The 15,936-nt window shown below is 44.7% G+C and overlaps 1 protein-coding gene across 1 annotated transcript in view; it reads right to left on the bottom strand.

Annotated features, from left to right (window-relative positions):
- Window positions 1-990: 990 nt before the first annotated feature.
- LOC124038656 (centrosome-associated protein 350-like) overlaps window positions 991-15,936 on the bottom strand; it is a 61,871-nt gene continuing 46,925 nt past the window's right edge. The window contains exons 21-35 of the mRNA XM_046354760.1: window positions 14,950-15,137; window positions 14,633-14,720; window positions 14,376-14,528; window positions 14,014-14,171; window positions 10,642-10,886; window positions 10,223-10,410; window positions 8,642-8,777; window positions 8,005-8,165; window positions 7,767-7,903; window positions 7,604-7,680; window positions 5,743-7,511; window positions 4,280-4,735; window positions 4,057-4,203; window positions 3,652-3,774; window positions 991-3,522 (exon numbers count right to left, since the gene is read on the bottom strand). Of these exons, the coding sequence (XP_046210716.1) occupies window positions 3,358-3,522; window positions 3,652-3,774; window positions 4,057-4,203; window positions 4,280-4,735; window positions 5,743-7,511; window positions 7,604-7,680; window positions 7,767-7,903; window positions 8,005-8,165; window positions 8,642-8,777; window positions 10,223-10,410; window positions 10,642-10,886; window positions 14,014-14,171; window positions 14,376-14,528; window positions 14,633-14,720; window positions 14,950-15,137 (4,191 nt within the window). The 3' untranslated portion in view covers window positions 991-3,357. The remainder of the gene's footprint in view (window positions 3,523-3,651; window positions 3,775-4,056; window positions 4,204-4,279; window positions 4,736-5,742; window positions 7,512-7,603; window positions 7,681-7,766; window positions 7,904-8,004; window positions 8,166-8,641; window positions 8,778-10,222; window positions 10,411-10,641; window positions 10,887-14,013; window positions 14,172-14,375; window positions 14,529-14,632; window positions 14,721-14,949; window positions 15,138-15,936) is intronic.

The raw sequence follows: 15,936 nt of genomic DNA, 5'->3' as shown, positions 1-15,936 counted from the left end.
CACTTGACTTATCAGAAAGTGTTTTTTCCAATCCAGGATTTGAACATCCAATTTGTAACCCCAGATCACAGAAATGTTCGATTCCCACAAAAAGCTTATTTCTCTCAAATGTTGTGCACAAATTTGTTTACATCCCTGTTAGTGAGCATTTCTCCTTTGCCAATTTCTACCGGACAGGTTTGGCATATCAAGAAGCTGATTAAACAGCATGATCATTACACAGCTGCACCTTGTGCTAGGGACAATAAAAGGCCACTTAAATGTACTGTTTTGTTACACAACACAATGCCACAGATTGAGAGAGCGTGCAATTGGCATGTTGACTGCAGGAATGTCCACCATAGCAGTTGCCAGAGAATGTAATGTTAATTTCTCTACCATAAGCCACCTCCAACGGTATTTTAGATAATTTTGTAGTATGTCCAACCGGCCGAACAACGGCAGACCACGTGTAACCACACCAACCCAGGACTTCCACATCCGGGTTCTTCACCTGCGGGATCATCTGGAGGGAGGGGCTGCTGAGGAGTATTTCTGTCTGTAACAAAGCCCATTTGTGGGTAAAAACTCATTCTAATTGGCTGAGCCTGGCTCCCCCGTGGGTGGGCCCAAAAGCCCTCCCAGGCCCACACCATGCCCAATCATGTTAAATCTATAGATTAGATTTAACATGAATTTATTTCAGTTGACTGATCTCCTTATACACAGTAACTCAGTAATATCGAGTTATATTTTTGCTCTGTATAGTTATAAAAGTAAATTGTATGGGTTACATTTTCAATGTATGAGCTTTACTGTACTTTAATAATGCTTGTCATATTCTACTTCCACAAGCTAATGACAATCAAAGGCTGAGGTGATGAGTCTGCATTGTGATAACGTGTGGGGTATAACTCAGGGTGCAACAGGACACAGTGAGGAAGTCCTGCAGCTTTGTTTATAATAATACACTTATGAAAATCACTCAAATTGGGAAAAATAATAAGGCAAATTTTTTTAAAGGAAAACCACATTTGGCCAAACGTACTTGAGGCACTGTGCTAGGGATGATTTTTGCAAGTTATAGCAGGCATTTAATATTTGGAAATAAAGCTTTATTTACAACTCCAACATTCAATTTAGTTAAAATATATGTATACTATATACATATCTGCAATGTGAACAATGTTTATTTGACAAAAATCTTCCAGGTTCAATAGTGAGTCAGATCCAATAGGGAACTGTTCTAGTATATTTACACCCCATAAAACAATTCACAAGTCTAGTGTAGCTGCGTCTCGGACAGTAGTACATTCTAAATATTCATACACTTTAAAAGATGCAAAAAGATCTCTAGTGTACTCAATTTCATAATCAAATCATTTTAGCCTAATATACATTTTTGCTTTGGAGTTAGAATTACCCATCTTCACAGCAAGGGCCAACACAAACCTACTACAGACAGCAGTTTGAAAACTGTCTGGAGGCGTATTGGTTACATTGCAATTTTTCCACAAGACTACAAAGCTGACTTGTATGATCCAAACATAAAACAATGTACCCAACCAACAAATACTGCATAGTTATAAATGGGACATTACATCCACCAGCTACAATCAATTCAGATTATTCTCACCATTCTACAGGGGGGCTGCAATTCAGCCCTGTGGAAATTAATTTACTATGTATTAAATCACATCACTATTTTGTCATACCACACAACATGGGGCAGATCATGGAGAAATGGGTATTAAAGGGAAATGTACAGTTCAACATCTCACAATAGACAGTTAACAGTTTATCTACTCCTTCTGGTAAAATAACAGCAGAGGTAAAATGCAAATTCACAATAGACAGTTAATCTACTCCTTCTGGTAAAATAACAGTGGTTGTAAAAATGCAAATTGGCATGGAAACTACTTTTCATTCCCACCATTAAGGTCACTTGTCTAAACAAAATGACAATTGACAAGCATCACCGTGCATGCTAAATTCATTTGTACATCACAGCATTCTTGGACTAAAGTATCTGATGAGAGGACAGAATAAGCCCTTGAACATTGTTGTTGAATGCTAGGACCCACACAAATGAATCAATGACTCACACTTGCTACCATGCTGCTAAAGCCATTGTGTACGTGACGAATGGAGAGAACATTAGGTTCCATTGCAGTAAGTCAGAAGTGCATCATCAGTGACACCCAAAGGCATAATACATTTACCCTACCATAAATGGCATTTGAGTCATGCTACCTTAGAACCATTAGAAATGCAATACCGAGTCTGTGAGCAAAAGGGGGGATTTCAAAGGGTGTTCTCTGGTTAGAACTATGCTTAGGTAAACACTGAACAAGGCAGAGGCTGAAGTTTAACCCAGTTGGAAAAATACTTTTCCTTTAGGTATTTATGAAAAGGTATGTACTGTATATGTAAATATCATTCAAATAAAGGAGGTACATAAGAGTAGAGACATCAACTAAGAACTGTAAATTGTGTTGTTGCTTTTGAGTGTGGCAATCCATAATCATACAGAACAAAAAAAGGAGACACTAACTGAATCAGGTAAAAGGCCAATTTTAAGGCTTGAATCCAGCGTGACAGGCTGGTTTCCAATCTAACCAGGTAGAACCTCTAGGCATCTGTTCTCCTTGCCAATACACTAGTTACGAGGCAAAAAACATGTTAGAAAAAGGACAGTGTTTAAACCCATCAATTACTAATATTTGGATTCTTAAATATTAAATACAAAAAGGTAGATTTTAATTTATTTTTCACTCTCTCCCTATACAATGTATTGCCATTTCTACATTCACATTTCTTTTTGTGCTTTGTTATTTCATCATTATTTTACAAAATGCTGAAGTAATTTGTTTCGAAAACCTGTTAACAGCAAGTTTGCTTTCAACAACAAAACCATAATCGAAATATTTTCCATACAATAAATAGCACAATACAAAAGGCAAAATATTTCATTTTTATACAACCTGATAACCCCAATGACTTCCACACTTGACATAGAAATCTTCTCATCACCTATTATTAGATGACCCAGACTGCTCCTCAATACGGTCTTGAGTTCATGAGCCATGGAACAGTCAATTTAGCAGCATTGATGAATTTAATGGGAAACAAGATCCACTCCATCTTTGACTGGACATGAACAGGGCAACCAGCATGGGAGGCTTTACATGTTGGTTGAAGGCTGGATCAAAGATGTTTGGTGTAAGACATGTGGTAGATCCAAAATTAGCTAGTCCAAAGCTGTGTTGCAGAGGGGTACCAGTTTGACTGAACTGAAGGCATCTGGAGATCATTGGCACATTGGCTGTGGGAGGGACTGTCTGGTGGAAGATGGGTTTACAATGGGGGCTTAAAAGCTCAGGAAAGGGCTCTTTTCAATCTCTTCTCCTGAATTTGTGTGAGAACTTCTGCTGTGTCTTTTATCAACGAATCAAAGATACCGTCAGCCAACTGCATCTTGACATAGAGCTCATCCTCATCATAGTTCACCCACAGAGACTCTTCCTCATGAAGCTCCTGGACCTGAAAATGCATACAAGACATCTCACTACCAGAAAATACACTTGACATTAGTCGGGTAATTCATAAAATAAAGGACTTCTTGAATTCAGAACGAGTCACCCCTAAAGCTTCACTGTTTAATGCTCTTACCAGAATATGATCTACTCGATCCCGTTTTTTCCTTCCGAATTTCAGCATCTTCTGCCAATCTGTTTTCTGGTTGAGGTCTTTCTTCAGGCTATACAGTTTCAACACCTCTGTGGTGATGAACGCCTGGAAGACGAGATTTTACTTTAGATGGGCACCATAAGCGTGGCATATGTAACAAGAGTTATGAACGTGGCGTAAGATCACTCCACAGCTAGCTTGAAATGTTGCCAATGGAGCCATCGATACAGAGCTTTTTCTATAGCTCAATTGCTTGGTACGTTGTCAAGGAGGGCAGTCACATGTGTTTGCGAGCAGAACACCACTAGTTTGAGCCTGGTATGGAACAGGGACAGTGGAGGAAGCTATACTGTTAGCAGCACACTGACGTCGGTTTCACATACACACCTGAACTCTGGTGATGTCGCCAGGGCTCTTTACTCTATGGAAGTACGAGGAGTTCATGCGTCGAGGCTTGACCCACTGAGGCTGATGGGCGTTAGGATCCTCTGCAAAGATCTCCTGGATGATCTCCCACGTTAAGTCATATACAGCCTGCAGATAATAAGCAAATGTCAGTGGATACATTTCAATACATGACATGGGTCATCTCTTTTCAATGTGTCCTTACCTGTCTGTAGCTGCGAACACATTGACTTTCTTGATCCTTGCCATCGCATCCCAGGAACTCCTCTGAAGGCTTAGGGACTGGGAGCCCAGTGAGAGTCTGTGTGCCCTGGCCCAGTTTAGATTGGTTCCAGATCTCCTGGGTGGCAGCGTCGACCAGCTTCTCCACCTTCGGGGCGGAGTGGGGCACCACCATGGCAGGCTGCTCAGGGAGCTTGGGCTGCCGGGGCAGCTCTGGTCTGGGTGGGGTCTTCACCTGGTCAGCCAGGTTTACTGACAGTCCCCCCTCCTCCAGCTGTTGTTTCCGTTTTTGCTGCTCTCTACGAGAGCTGAGGCCATAATCCTCATCGAACCAGTCCTGCTCGTCCCCCAGTTCATCCAGCAGCTCCCGGTTCAACTCCAGCTCTGCCAGACGCTTGGTCAACTCTTCCTGACCACTAGCCCCCAACACTGGACTCTCCTATGGATACAGAGTAAGGACAAGAGTCACTAAGTGAAAACCCTAAGAAAATCTAAGATGAATTTTTTACTTCTACTGGCATAAATATTTACATAACAAAAGAAAACAGAGCACCAAATTGAAATGGATATACACGGAGTGTACAAAACATTAAGAACACCTTCCTAATATTGAGTTGCACAACCTTTTGCCCTCAGAACAGCCTCAATTCGTCAGGGCTTAGACTCAACAATGTGTCGAAAGTGTTCCACAGGGATTTTGGCCCATGTCGACTCCAATGCTTCCCACAGTTGTGTCAAGTTGGCTGGATGTCCCTTGGGTGGTGGACCATTCTTGATACACACGGGAAACTGTTGAGCGTGGAAAATCCAGTAGCGTTGCACTTCTTGATACAAACCAGTGCGCCTGGCACCTACTACCACAACCCTTCAAAAGGCACTTAAATATTTTGTCTTTCCCATACACCCTGTGTTATGGGAGTACACCCCATGGCACACATACACAATCCATGTCTCAATTGTCTAAAGGCTTAAAAATACTTCTTTAACCCATATCCTCCCCTTCATCTGCATTGAAGAAGTGACATCAATAAGGGATTATAGACTTCACTGGGATTCACCTGGTCAGTCTGTCATGGAAAGTGCAGGTTTTCATAATGTTTTATACATTCAGCATAGATAAGCACATTGGTCAAAGTTGTTGTTTGACCTTTGGACTCAAACAAATCCACAAAAAGGGTATTTTGAGGTCAAATCAACTCTGGATGTTCATCAACAGTGCTGCTAAGCTCAATTATTGATCCATTCCCCTACAGCAATGTAATCAGTTCTGTTTAATCATTTACTAAGACAAATCAGCTCTTTGAAGTACTTTAGCTGAAAATATCATAAATGAAATGCATTACACATGATGTGATTGCAGGTTATCACATTATCTGAAGAAAATACTGTATATTTTAACACTTCGAACATTTACTCTAACCGTCTCAAAATGGGATCAAAACTCACCGGCCGGTTACAGAGTTCTGGAGACGACACTTGCTCCTCATCTAGGAAGAAGGGCAGACCATCTCTCTGTGCCACAACGTGAGCTTGGGAGACCGTTTCCCTACCCTCTTCATTAAAAAGGTCATCTTTCATTTGATTAACAGCTGATATCTTCTCTTCTTTGGCCTTTCTGATCTGTGCGAATTGCTTCACAGCGTCTTTCATGAAGTTGTTGAGAAGCTTATCTGCAAAAGCACCGAGGGTGTCTTTCCCCACGGTCTGCTCTGGAGTAGATTTCTGATGGGCATCTAGGCCATTCCTCTCAATGATGGTAGAGGTCTCATCAAGAGATATCTTACGGTCTATGTCAGTGATGAAGAGACTGGTAGGTACATCTTCAAGGTCCAGAATGATGGTCTTGGTTCTTTTATTGGACATTGAATATTCTCCCTCTTTGAACTCATGTAAGTTGATCAAGTTTTTCTGGTGTTCAGCTGAATCATCATTCACATCAGTAGGTCCGTTGTCTTCAGAACGATTACGCTGAGATACACTCCCTCTTTTATTTTGCAGATTGCTTTCGTGCATTTCCTCCTCAAAGTTCCATTTCTTTGGCTCGTTTTCAGATTGGTGGTCAAGGAACGAGTCCTCGCCCTCTGTGGTGTCCACATAGATCTCAAACTTCTCTGGCATACAGAAGATCTTGTCCGGAGGAGCGAAGATGCCATGATCCTCCTCACACTCAAAGTACACCACCCCATCGTAGGTGCCATTGTTGCTTCCTTCAGACTTGTCCAGCTCCACTCCAGCCCAGAAGCCATTGGCAAAGCTGGTGTGGCCCTTGAATCTAAGCGTACCAGGCTGGACGTTGCTCACTAAAACCCTGTCTCCAATGACGAAGTTAGGCATTTCATCCAGTGCTGGTGAAAGTGGGGCCTGGGAAGGGGAGATAGTTGGGGAGCAGTTTGAACTAATGACCTGGGAATCCTTGGTTTGGCTCTGCAGGTCAAGAAGTCTTTCAGAGTGAGGACTGCCACCAGGAGCTCCAGATCTTCCACTTGGCTCCTCACCAATCTCCTCCTCACTACTGTAGAAGGGGGACCTGCTGTGGGAAGCTTCTCTGGTCTCTTGGCGGGATGGTGAGGTAGGTTTGGAGCCTTGGTTTTCCTCCCTGAGTGACGACTCCACTGAGATTTCAAAGTCTTCATGATAACCATCAGCTGAAGGAGGAGAGGCATCCTTACCCTTAGTTGAAAAGTCACCCTTTGATGACAAGACATCAGACTCAGGGGTGTAGGCTCGCTCTTTGATGGGGGATGGTGACTTAGCAGATATCTCATCAACATCAAGACTGCTTATCAGGGAAATCCCTTGTTCTCCTTTCTCTGAGGAAACATGTTCTGACAGAGAATGGTGCTGCTGGGAACTTGGGCTGAGCTCTAGGTCAAGTTTGAGTAGATGGTCAAAGTGATGGTCTTCAGAGCGTGACTGAGTGTGCTCAGTTCCTTCAGACTTCACAGAGTCCAGCTCCTCCATGACCTCTGACTGGTGGCTAGAGACGACACGCTCATCCCCAGAGTCGGTAGCCTGTGGCCTGGCTGGCTCCTTCAGGGGGAGTGCCCCCTCAGAGGGCTGCCTGGGGAGAGGCTCTGGGGACAGCAGGCCCCTCAGAGTGTTGGTGTGCTCTGGACTCCCATACACTGGAGTAGGGGTGACAGTAGGGGGGTCCTTGTCTGAGGACTCCTCATGCCATGCTGAATATTTACTGAGCCCGGATGTTGTGAGGTCATCTGACAACAAAACATGGAACAACTTGTGTTATCACAGTATGGGCACAGATGTCAACGTGAAGAAATACACTTCTTGACAATGCACAACCCACCTTGTTCAACTGGAGAATGTGGAAGTGTCTTCTCAGCTTTCTCTGAGTCAGAGACAACCTTCCAGTCGGTTTCAGGTCTGGAGAGGAAAAAAAACATGTTTAGATGAAGATGGACCAATTCATCAGTTTGTGCAACATACACATAGTTAGTACGTTGGTGTACCTGTCAGGAGGTGGTGGTTTAATCTTGGGCTTCTCTGTGGCTGAGGTGGGGGCCAGGATCTGAGGCTTGGCAGCAGGTGTCGAGTCCGGTTCCTTACTCAACTCAGTCTCCGTCTTCTCAATGAAATAATTGTAGGACTAGACATAAGGAAACAAACAAAGCCCAAAGTAGGTCACTGTTCTTGTTATTGCTCATTGAATGGAGCAGGGCAGGCTAGGATTCTCTGATATACACGGACCTCTAGCTGCTTCAGTAGGCTGGCCTCCTGGGCTTTCAGACGCTCTTTGTGCCTCTTCTTCTGCTCCTTCTTCAGCTGGTACACCACAGACTTGCGTTTGCGCAGCTCCTCTTTGAGGGCACGGATACGGCTCTCAATGTCGCTCTGATCTGACATAGGCTCTGTGTGACACAATAAGTACAGTTAGAATGCTAAATCCATGCCAGACTGATTAGTATAAAGTAATCCAACTTAGAACTACTGAACTCAAATTCTCAGAAGGGGGAGTAAATATTTATTTATTTGCGGTTTGTCCATCCGGACATTCATAGGCTACTCCAAAAATGCCTGCACATGTTACGTTAGTGATACAAATCTGATGATTGAGATGTCCGCTATAATAGCACAACAGAACCAGCAACGACAGTTTAAAGGACTATGACGGTAGCTCAGTGACGGCTGGGAAGCTTCCATACTCCCATAACACAACTAAGCAGGTTGAGTGTCAGGGAACTGCACGCATAATCCTTTTCTTACGGCATCACATTATGCCTGCAGTCAGTCCTCTTTCGACTCTGCTTTTCAACAGCTCTAACAGAAAATAAAAATGCTGTCCCGTTTTGGAGGCCCTACTGCTCCAGAGAGGGGACCAACTCACCTGTGCGTGTGCCAGAGGGAGTGTCAGCGGCCTTGGGGTCGTGGCTGGAGGTCCTGGAGGAGGAGCGGAGCTGCATCTTGCTGCTGCCGCCCTCTGGGTGTGTGTTAGTGCTGAGGCTGGCTTTTGGTGAAGGAGACTGTACAACAGAGGGAAAGGATAGGGCCCAAGGGGAATTCAGGACAGTCTCACATTCACCACAACAGCATGCCCCAGACTAACTAACCAAGACACACCAAAACTCACACACATACACAAAAACAAACACACTCAAAAGGCTGTGTCTCTAACGGTACATGCACAGATGCCTTTCTGTGACATTTAGACTTGAGTGTTTCTGCTTACATCTCATTTGCATGTGGCTTCTAAATTCCTGAGATGATTTAAATAACCCCAAATAACTATAGTGACATCTAGCTCCATAAGATGAGCCCACAGGAGTGAATGAAAGAAGTGATTTTTTAAGTGTTTTCCTCTTTACCCAATAGGGAAGTTAATCGAGTATTATTAATGTCACACTCAAATAACAATCAAGTAACACATTAACTGTGCACAAGGAAAGTGAGAAAGAAGCAACTGAGTCTGGACCCTGGACAAAGGCCGACATTCACTGAGCTGCCTAAAGCCTCTTCCCCCTCAGGAGGCTGAAAAGATTTGGCACGGGCCCCCAGATCCTCAAACAGTTCTACAGCTGCACTATTGAGAGCATCTTGACTGGCTGCATCACCGCTTGGTATGGCAACTGCTTAGCATCCGACCGTATTGCGCTACAGAGGGTAGTACGTGCGGCCCAGTACATCACTGAAGCCGAGCTCTCTGTCATTCAGGACCTTCTAACCAGGCGGTCAGGTGAAAGCCCTAAAAATAATCAAAGACTCCAGCCAACCAAGTCATAGTCGGTTCTCTCTGCTACCACACGGCAAGCGTTACCGGAGAGCCAAGTCTGGGACCAAAAGGCTCCTGAACAGATTCTACCCCCAAGCCATAAGACTGCGCAACAGTTCATTAAATGGCTACAGGGATTTTTTCCTTTTCACCCCCTATCCAGATGTACATAGTACTTCAATCACCTAACCAAACCTACAATTCCCCCTCAATCTATCAATTACCTCATACTCCAGCACACTGATTTATTACCGATACGACATACATTTCATTGTGTTCATATTTTATTTGTATCTATTTGTTAATTTTCTTACTGCATTGTTGGGAAAGGACTCGTAAGTAAGCATTTCACGGTAAAGTGTACACTTGTTGTATTCGGCGCACGTCACAAATTAAATTTGATGGGAAGAGCGCTAACAAAGTCTCACTTTTCTCTCAGGAGGGATAATACTTGGAGCATGAGCGTTGACAGATTCTGGTAACTCATACAATTCCTTGCACAGCTCCTCCATCTACACCCAGGACTTACACTCCCCCTCTGTGAGCAAGAGAGTAAGGCCCTGTGCATGTTGCTTTCTTGTGTGGGAGTGGGACAATAAAACAATCTAATCTTATGGAAGGGTTCATAAACAAATGTAATCAACGTATTTCTACTGTAGTAATAGATAACATGACACCACAACAAGCACAGGGCCTTACTCTCTTGCTCGCAGGGGGAGAGTCTAAGTCCTGGGTGTAGATGGAGGGGCTGTGCTGGGTGGAGGGCAGCTCAGAGACAGAGCCAGGCTGATCAGTGGAGGGGATGTCTGGCTGCTGGGACCCAGAGAGCTCTGTGTGCACGCTGGAGCCAGTCACTACTGGGGAGTAGTCACCCTCACTCACAGAGTCTGAGGAGAGACACAAAGGTCAAGAGCAGATGAATACACCTGCAGCCTCAAATATGGATATGCAGCTTGCTGTATGATGTTCTTGCCTTCATAAAAGTATACGACACAAGGCAAGCAAACTCATACCGGATAACAGGCAATAAACAGAAACTACTGCATACTACAGCATGTGCTAATTTCATCTCATACAATAGGCCTATAGCTCAGTGTCTGTCAACAGTGGTCTCTCACCTCTGTCAGTCTTTCCCTCAGGATCGTGCTGGCCAGAGCTGGCATTGGGGCTGGCGTTGGAGCAGTCTCTGTGATCTGACCTCTGGTCTCCGTCTCTAGGACGCTCTCTGTCCCAGGCAGCCAGGGCCTGCTTCTCCATCTGCCTCACCTCAGCCTCCTCAGCATCCAGCCTCTGCTTCCACTCCAGCAGCTCCTCCGCGTGCCTCCGCCGATGCATCAGACCCTGCTCCCGCTTGGTCAGGAACCTGGTGGTGGGGAGGACAGGAGGAAGGGAGAGAAAGCACAAAGAATGGTAGGTGCAATTGGTGTGAGGAGCAGTGAAATGATTGCAACGTCGCAGAAGCTAGTGGAGTCATCAGCAGTCCAACCAGTCAACCCAAACACCCCCCTGCCCATCTTCACTGCAAACTGAAAACCTCCGGGACGATCCACACACCTCAGACATGGTTTAATTTTGACACCATAGTGCACAAGTCATCCAAACTCTTCCCCCAACAACAGAGTACAAACATTTGATCAAAATGGATAAAACAGGCACAGAGAGTAGTAGTTAGGTTCAATCAGTTGGTTTGACCCCAGGGCTTAACATCACTGTAGGACATCCCACAAAACATCAGTCAAAGAGCACCAATGGTTAAGAAAACACATTGCAGATTGTAAGTCAAAATGTCTATGGGAGTAACGTCGACATGAACTCTACACAACACAAGAGTCAAAATGCATTTCCCATGTATACTGCGGAAAGAAAATACTTTCAAAATGGTTTCTCCATTGCTTTGATTTATAATGTACATTGAAAAGAACTGGTTCATTATGCACTGCAAGTTAATCAGCTATTTTGCATGTTGACTATAATTAGTAGAAGTGCCAGACAGTACTGTGTTCGCTTGTCTCTCTTTCGCGTACTAGTACAGCTTTGGGTTAGACTGTGCTCCCAATTCTATTAAGCCCACTTGCAATACATACTCATTAGCCCATCACAAGCAACAGTTACCTAATCAGGAACGTCGGTGAAGATTTACTGGGCTCATTGAACAGATTAAACCCCTCTATCAATGCTAAAGCACCCGGCCAAAGGCACTGCTTCTTTTGCATGGACGGTGTGTAGCCTAATATCTTATAATTTACTCTGGACATTGGACATTTCTTCAACAAACGTAGTGAGTGACATGAATATGAGAAAGTCATGCAGATCCTGATTCATTCACTCTGAATGAGTTAAATGAGCCCCTCAAAGCAACACCACAGAGATTGGAGAGCTCTCGCTGCTCAATGGGAGTCTCGTTCAAATCAGGCCAACTGTATTAAAAGGAATATGACCTTTGACCTTAGCAGACCAGAGTGAGGTCATTTCATTACTGGCAAAAATGCCTTTAGTTTTTTTCACTTCTTGTTTAATTTCTGTGCCCCTTCATGCATATGGTTGTGAACGTACATGCAATGCCTGGTTTGTGTTGCCAACAGGATGCTATTGGGTGTTATTCAAGCTTTCACTTCACACTTCCTGGAAAAAAAAGGAAATTGGGAGGCGGGAGCTGAACACAAGCATGGTCCTTGGGACAGGGGGCAGAGAAGGAGAGGCAGCAGTGAGAGGCGAGAGCAGCACTGTACCTGACCAACTGGATGTAGATAAACAGCTGGAGGTAGGGGAAACAGACACTGCGAGATGCCCAGTGGTGGGCCGTAAACGGAGAGAAGTAGTAGTGAACAGGAGAGCAGTGTCTACAACCAAACAAAGCAAGGACACGTGACACAGGACAAACCCCACAAAATATGAGTTGGAGAATGAGAAAACGGCTAATTAGAGAGAGAATACAGTGGTGGTTAAGCATGTGCTTAATTGTACTGAATGTTTCATGGTTTCATTCAAAGAGAAGTAATGTAGTTAATCTGCCAGGGTTTTGTGTTGGTGGCAGAGCTTAGAGGGGTATTAAAACTCAGTCCTTTTCATCAGGAGTTGGCCAGGACATGGCAAGATGTGCATGTGTGTCTTTGGAGCTGGTCTCCAATAAAGAGCAGGTGTGTAGGAATGTGCAGCCATGTGTGAAAGCGTGCGGCAGTGCCAGAGACTGATAAATTATAATCCTAAAAAGGCCTTTGTCTCATGTTGCACCTCAGAGGACATAGTGCTTCTCCTTAATTAAATGCACTGGGTGGAGGAATTTGCGAGATTAGATTATTTTAGCAAAAAGTTGCAAATGTAGTGGTGGGTGATAATTGTTTTTAAGTACTGGTAACTAAAACCTGAGTTAGGCTTTATTAGACTAAAACACTGGCTAAATCACACATTAACCTTCACTATGATCCACAACAACACTAGAGCGTTATTAAAAGAGAGTGTTAACATATCGAAATGGCAGGTTGTTAGACGACCAATGCAAGCAGACAGAGGCGTGACTACAAGCAGCTTGTTAGTTCCCTATAGAAAATAAAGTCTAGGCTCAAATTGACAGTGACCTCCCACTTTTAGCTGTGATATTGGGTACATTCAGCTTCATGTTTTTTGGTAGATTATTCAATTCAAGGAATCATTCTGCTCTCAGCCTACAATTTGTACTGATCACGTTGCTATTGAACGAAAGTTACAAATCCTTAAACACCACAACAACTGAACGTTTGTTAGGACCTGTACTGCAGAATGCAAAAGCATAAGAATGAGGTCAGTCGGAGTGCAGGTCTGGCTGTTTAACCATCGCGAGAGTCACATGAACACATTGTTAAAAGACTAAAAACCTGCCCTCGCTGCTTGTATGAGACACCGGACAGACATTTTACACTACATATGGTACATTTTGGAATAAGTACAGAGCTTGGAGAAGATGCAGTCTGAATAACTAACATGTATGTTTAGCAGGGATCCCCAACTGGCTGTTCGCAAGGTGGTTTTAAATGCCCCCCCCCCCCCCCAGGTTTTCTGTGCAAACAAAAACAATCTGCCCGCGGCTGAATCTAGTTGATGATCCCTGATCTAGAGAGGACATGGAGCATGCTTATATTCATATCCACACCACAGAAGAATTAAGGTTTCTAGTCAAGCCAATCCCTCACTTTCACAAGGCAACAGCAACTTCCATCAAATAATTCTCAATAACAGAAGCTCTGAAGCTGGTACATAATTCCTTGTGATTAACAAAGGAAACCATCTTTAGTGATTGATATGCCCAATATGGTTTTGTTAGATCGTCAGTCTAAGACAAGTTAACAACAACACCCATAAAGATAAAGCTATCAAATATGGTAATTTCAGCTGTTTAAAAGTTGGTATAAATTGTGTCCATCTTATTATAAGCCCTGAAGTAGAAAAAAAAGAGCCCATGACAAAGACTTCCAATAAGACATTAAGGTCAATAGGTTAATAGACGTTTAAATTACTTCTTATCCATGTGAGAGCGCATCTTCTTGAGCTTCTGCATGATGCTGCTGGTCTCACTGCCAGACACTGAGAGAGGAGAGGCGCTGCGCACGTCCCCGTCAGTCTTCGCAGCACTGGGGGAGGTTGTCCCTTCGACGTGCTCCGACACTGGAGTCTCCTGGAGGACATAGATGGTTACACACTCACACACCAGAAATGAAGAAGAGCGCAAGACCCTTTCAAATTATAAATGGAACCATGCAGTATTATTTTAGACAAATGCATATAACACAAAGCATCTCTTTCTGAGGATTAGCTCAATATCTCCATAAATAACACATTCCCAGATATGAATATGATGTAAGAAGGTGGTAGTATTGACCGGTGGGGTGTCCCCGGGGCCGACACACTTAAGGCGCTCCTTCAGCTTGAGGGTGGTGTATCTCATTCTCGCTATCTCCTCCTGCTGTTTGAGAAGCAGCTGCCTCTCCTTCCTGGCTGCCCTGTTGGCCTCCTGCAGACGCTTGATCTCCGCCTGGAAACACACACAGACAGGGTCAAAGGTCATGGTCACTCAGCATTACAGATGGGCAGTGATGGGAGCAGGTGAGATGGGCAGAGATTTTGTTGGTTCGTTACCTGTTCCTGTTGAAGTTTCATCAGTAGGCCTCTCTGCTTCTTTCTGATGGGTGGCATCTTGTCATCTTCACCCTTGTCTCTGAGGCGCCTATGAGGTCAGAAAGGAGAAACAGTGAGAACATGAATGTAAAATGAGGACAGAAGTGCCTCATGCGAAAGAATTTCAACAGAACACAATGACCAAAACTCGACTAATAGTTTTGGTCAATGTGTTCTACTGAATTTCAGTCGCACATTTTCGTATGATGGAAAACAAAACAAAAAATGAGACAATATTTATTCAGAAAACATGGATCCTAATAAAAGTAAACCAGTGCCTTTTCTGATGCTCCAGCCAGGCGAGCTCGGCCTTGGTCTTCTCCTTAAGGGCCTTCTGTCGCAGGCGCAGCAGGGAGCTCTGGTGGTGGGCGCGCACCTCCTCCTCCTTCATGTACTGACGCACCATGTCCATGGTGAACCTGGAGAAGCTGTCCTGTCCGCTGGAGAAGGGCATGCTGCCGTCCTGCTGCCGGGAGCGGGAACAATGAGTCACTAACACATCACAAAGCCTTATCAGTCAGGAAACCAGGCATACACAGAGAGCAAACAGTGGTAGATGGAAGATCATTCTGGCCACTGGTTACATGCTCCCTCCAGCTGGCAAACAAATTGAGGCGAGGGAGAGGCTGCTGGCCTTGGTGGTTGCGATATAGAATCAGTGTTGTAAACGCCAAAGTGTATCCAGAGCGCTGTCAAAACACCTGAGGCCAAGGAAGGCCAAGGTATGTACAAGATCATCCCTACATGTGGCATCCAGGTGTGACCGCAACCTCTCCGAGCCGCACCACAACCTCTCCGAGCCGCACCACAACCTCTCCGAGCCGCACCACAACCTCTCCGAGCCGCACCACAACCTCTCCGAGCCGCACCACAACCTCTCCGAGCCGCACCACAACCTCTCCGAGCCGCACCACAACCTCTCCGAGCCGCACCACAACCTCTCCTCCACCTGCGGTGTTTGAGGGGACCAGGTATGGGTCAGGGAGGGAACGATACAGCCAGGCAGGGAATCTCCCAGAACCCAGTTAAGCGGGGTTGATTGTGCCCAGGGTAGTAATGAGTTGAGCAGGCTTTCTGATGCAATGGCCAGTGGAGCCCTAAAAGGCAGGCAGCTCTTTCCAGGCGTCAGTATGGCTAGGCACAATCCTGCATACTGAACCCTTCAGAGAGGCAGGGAGCTATCACTGTGGCTTGACATTAAGAGCGAAGACAAATGCTGCTGCCAACATATTAGACAGAAGCTATAATTTCATCATTACTGCGGT

The sequence above is a fragment of the Oncorhynchus gorbuscha genome, linkage group LG06, assembly GCF_021184085.1.
Source record: "Oncorhynchus gorbuscha isolate QuinsamMale2020 ecotype Even-year linkage group LG06, OgorEven_v1.0, whole genome shotgun sequence".
NCBI lineage: Eukaryota > Metazoa > Chordata > Actinopteri > Salmoniformes > Salmonidae > Oncorhynchus > Oncorhynchus gorbuscha.
Note: the sequence above shows the minus strand (reverse complement) of the source record. Positions and strands in the feature narration are given on the sequence as shown.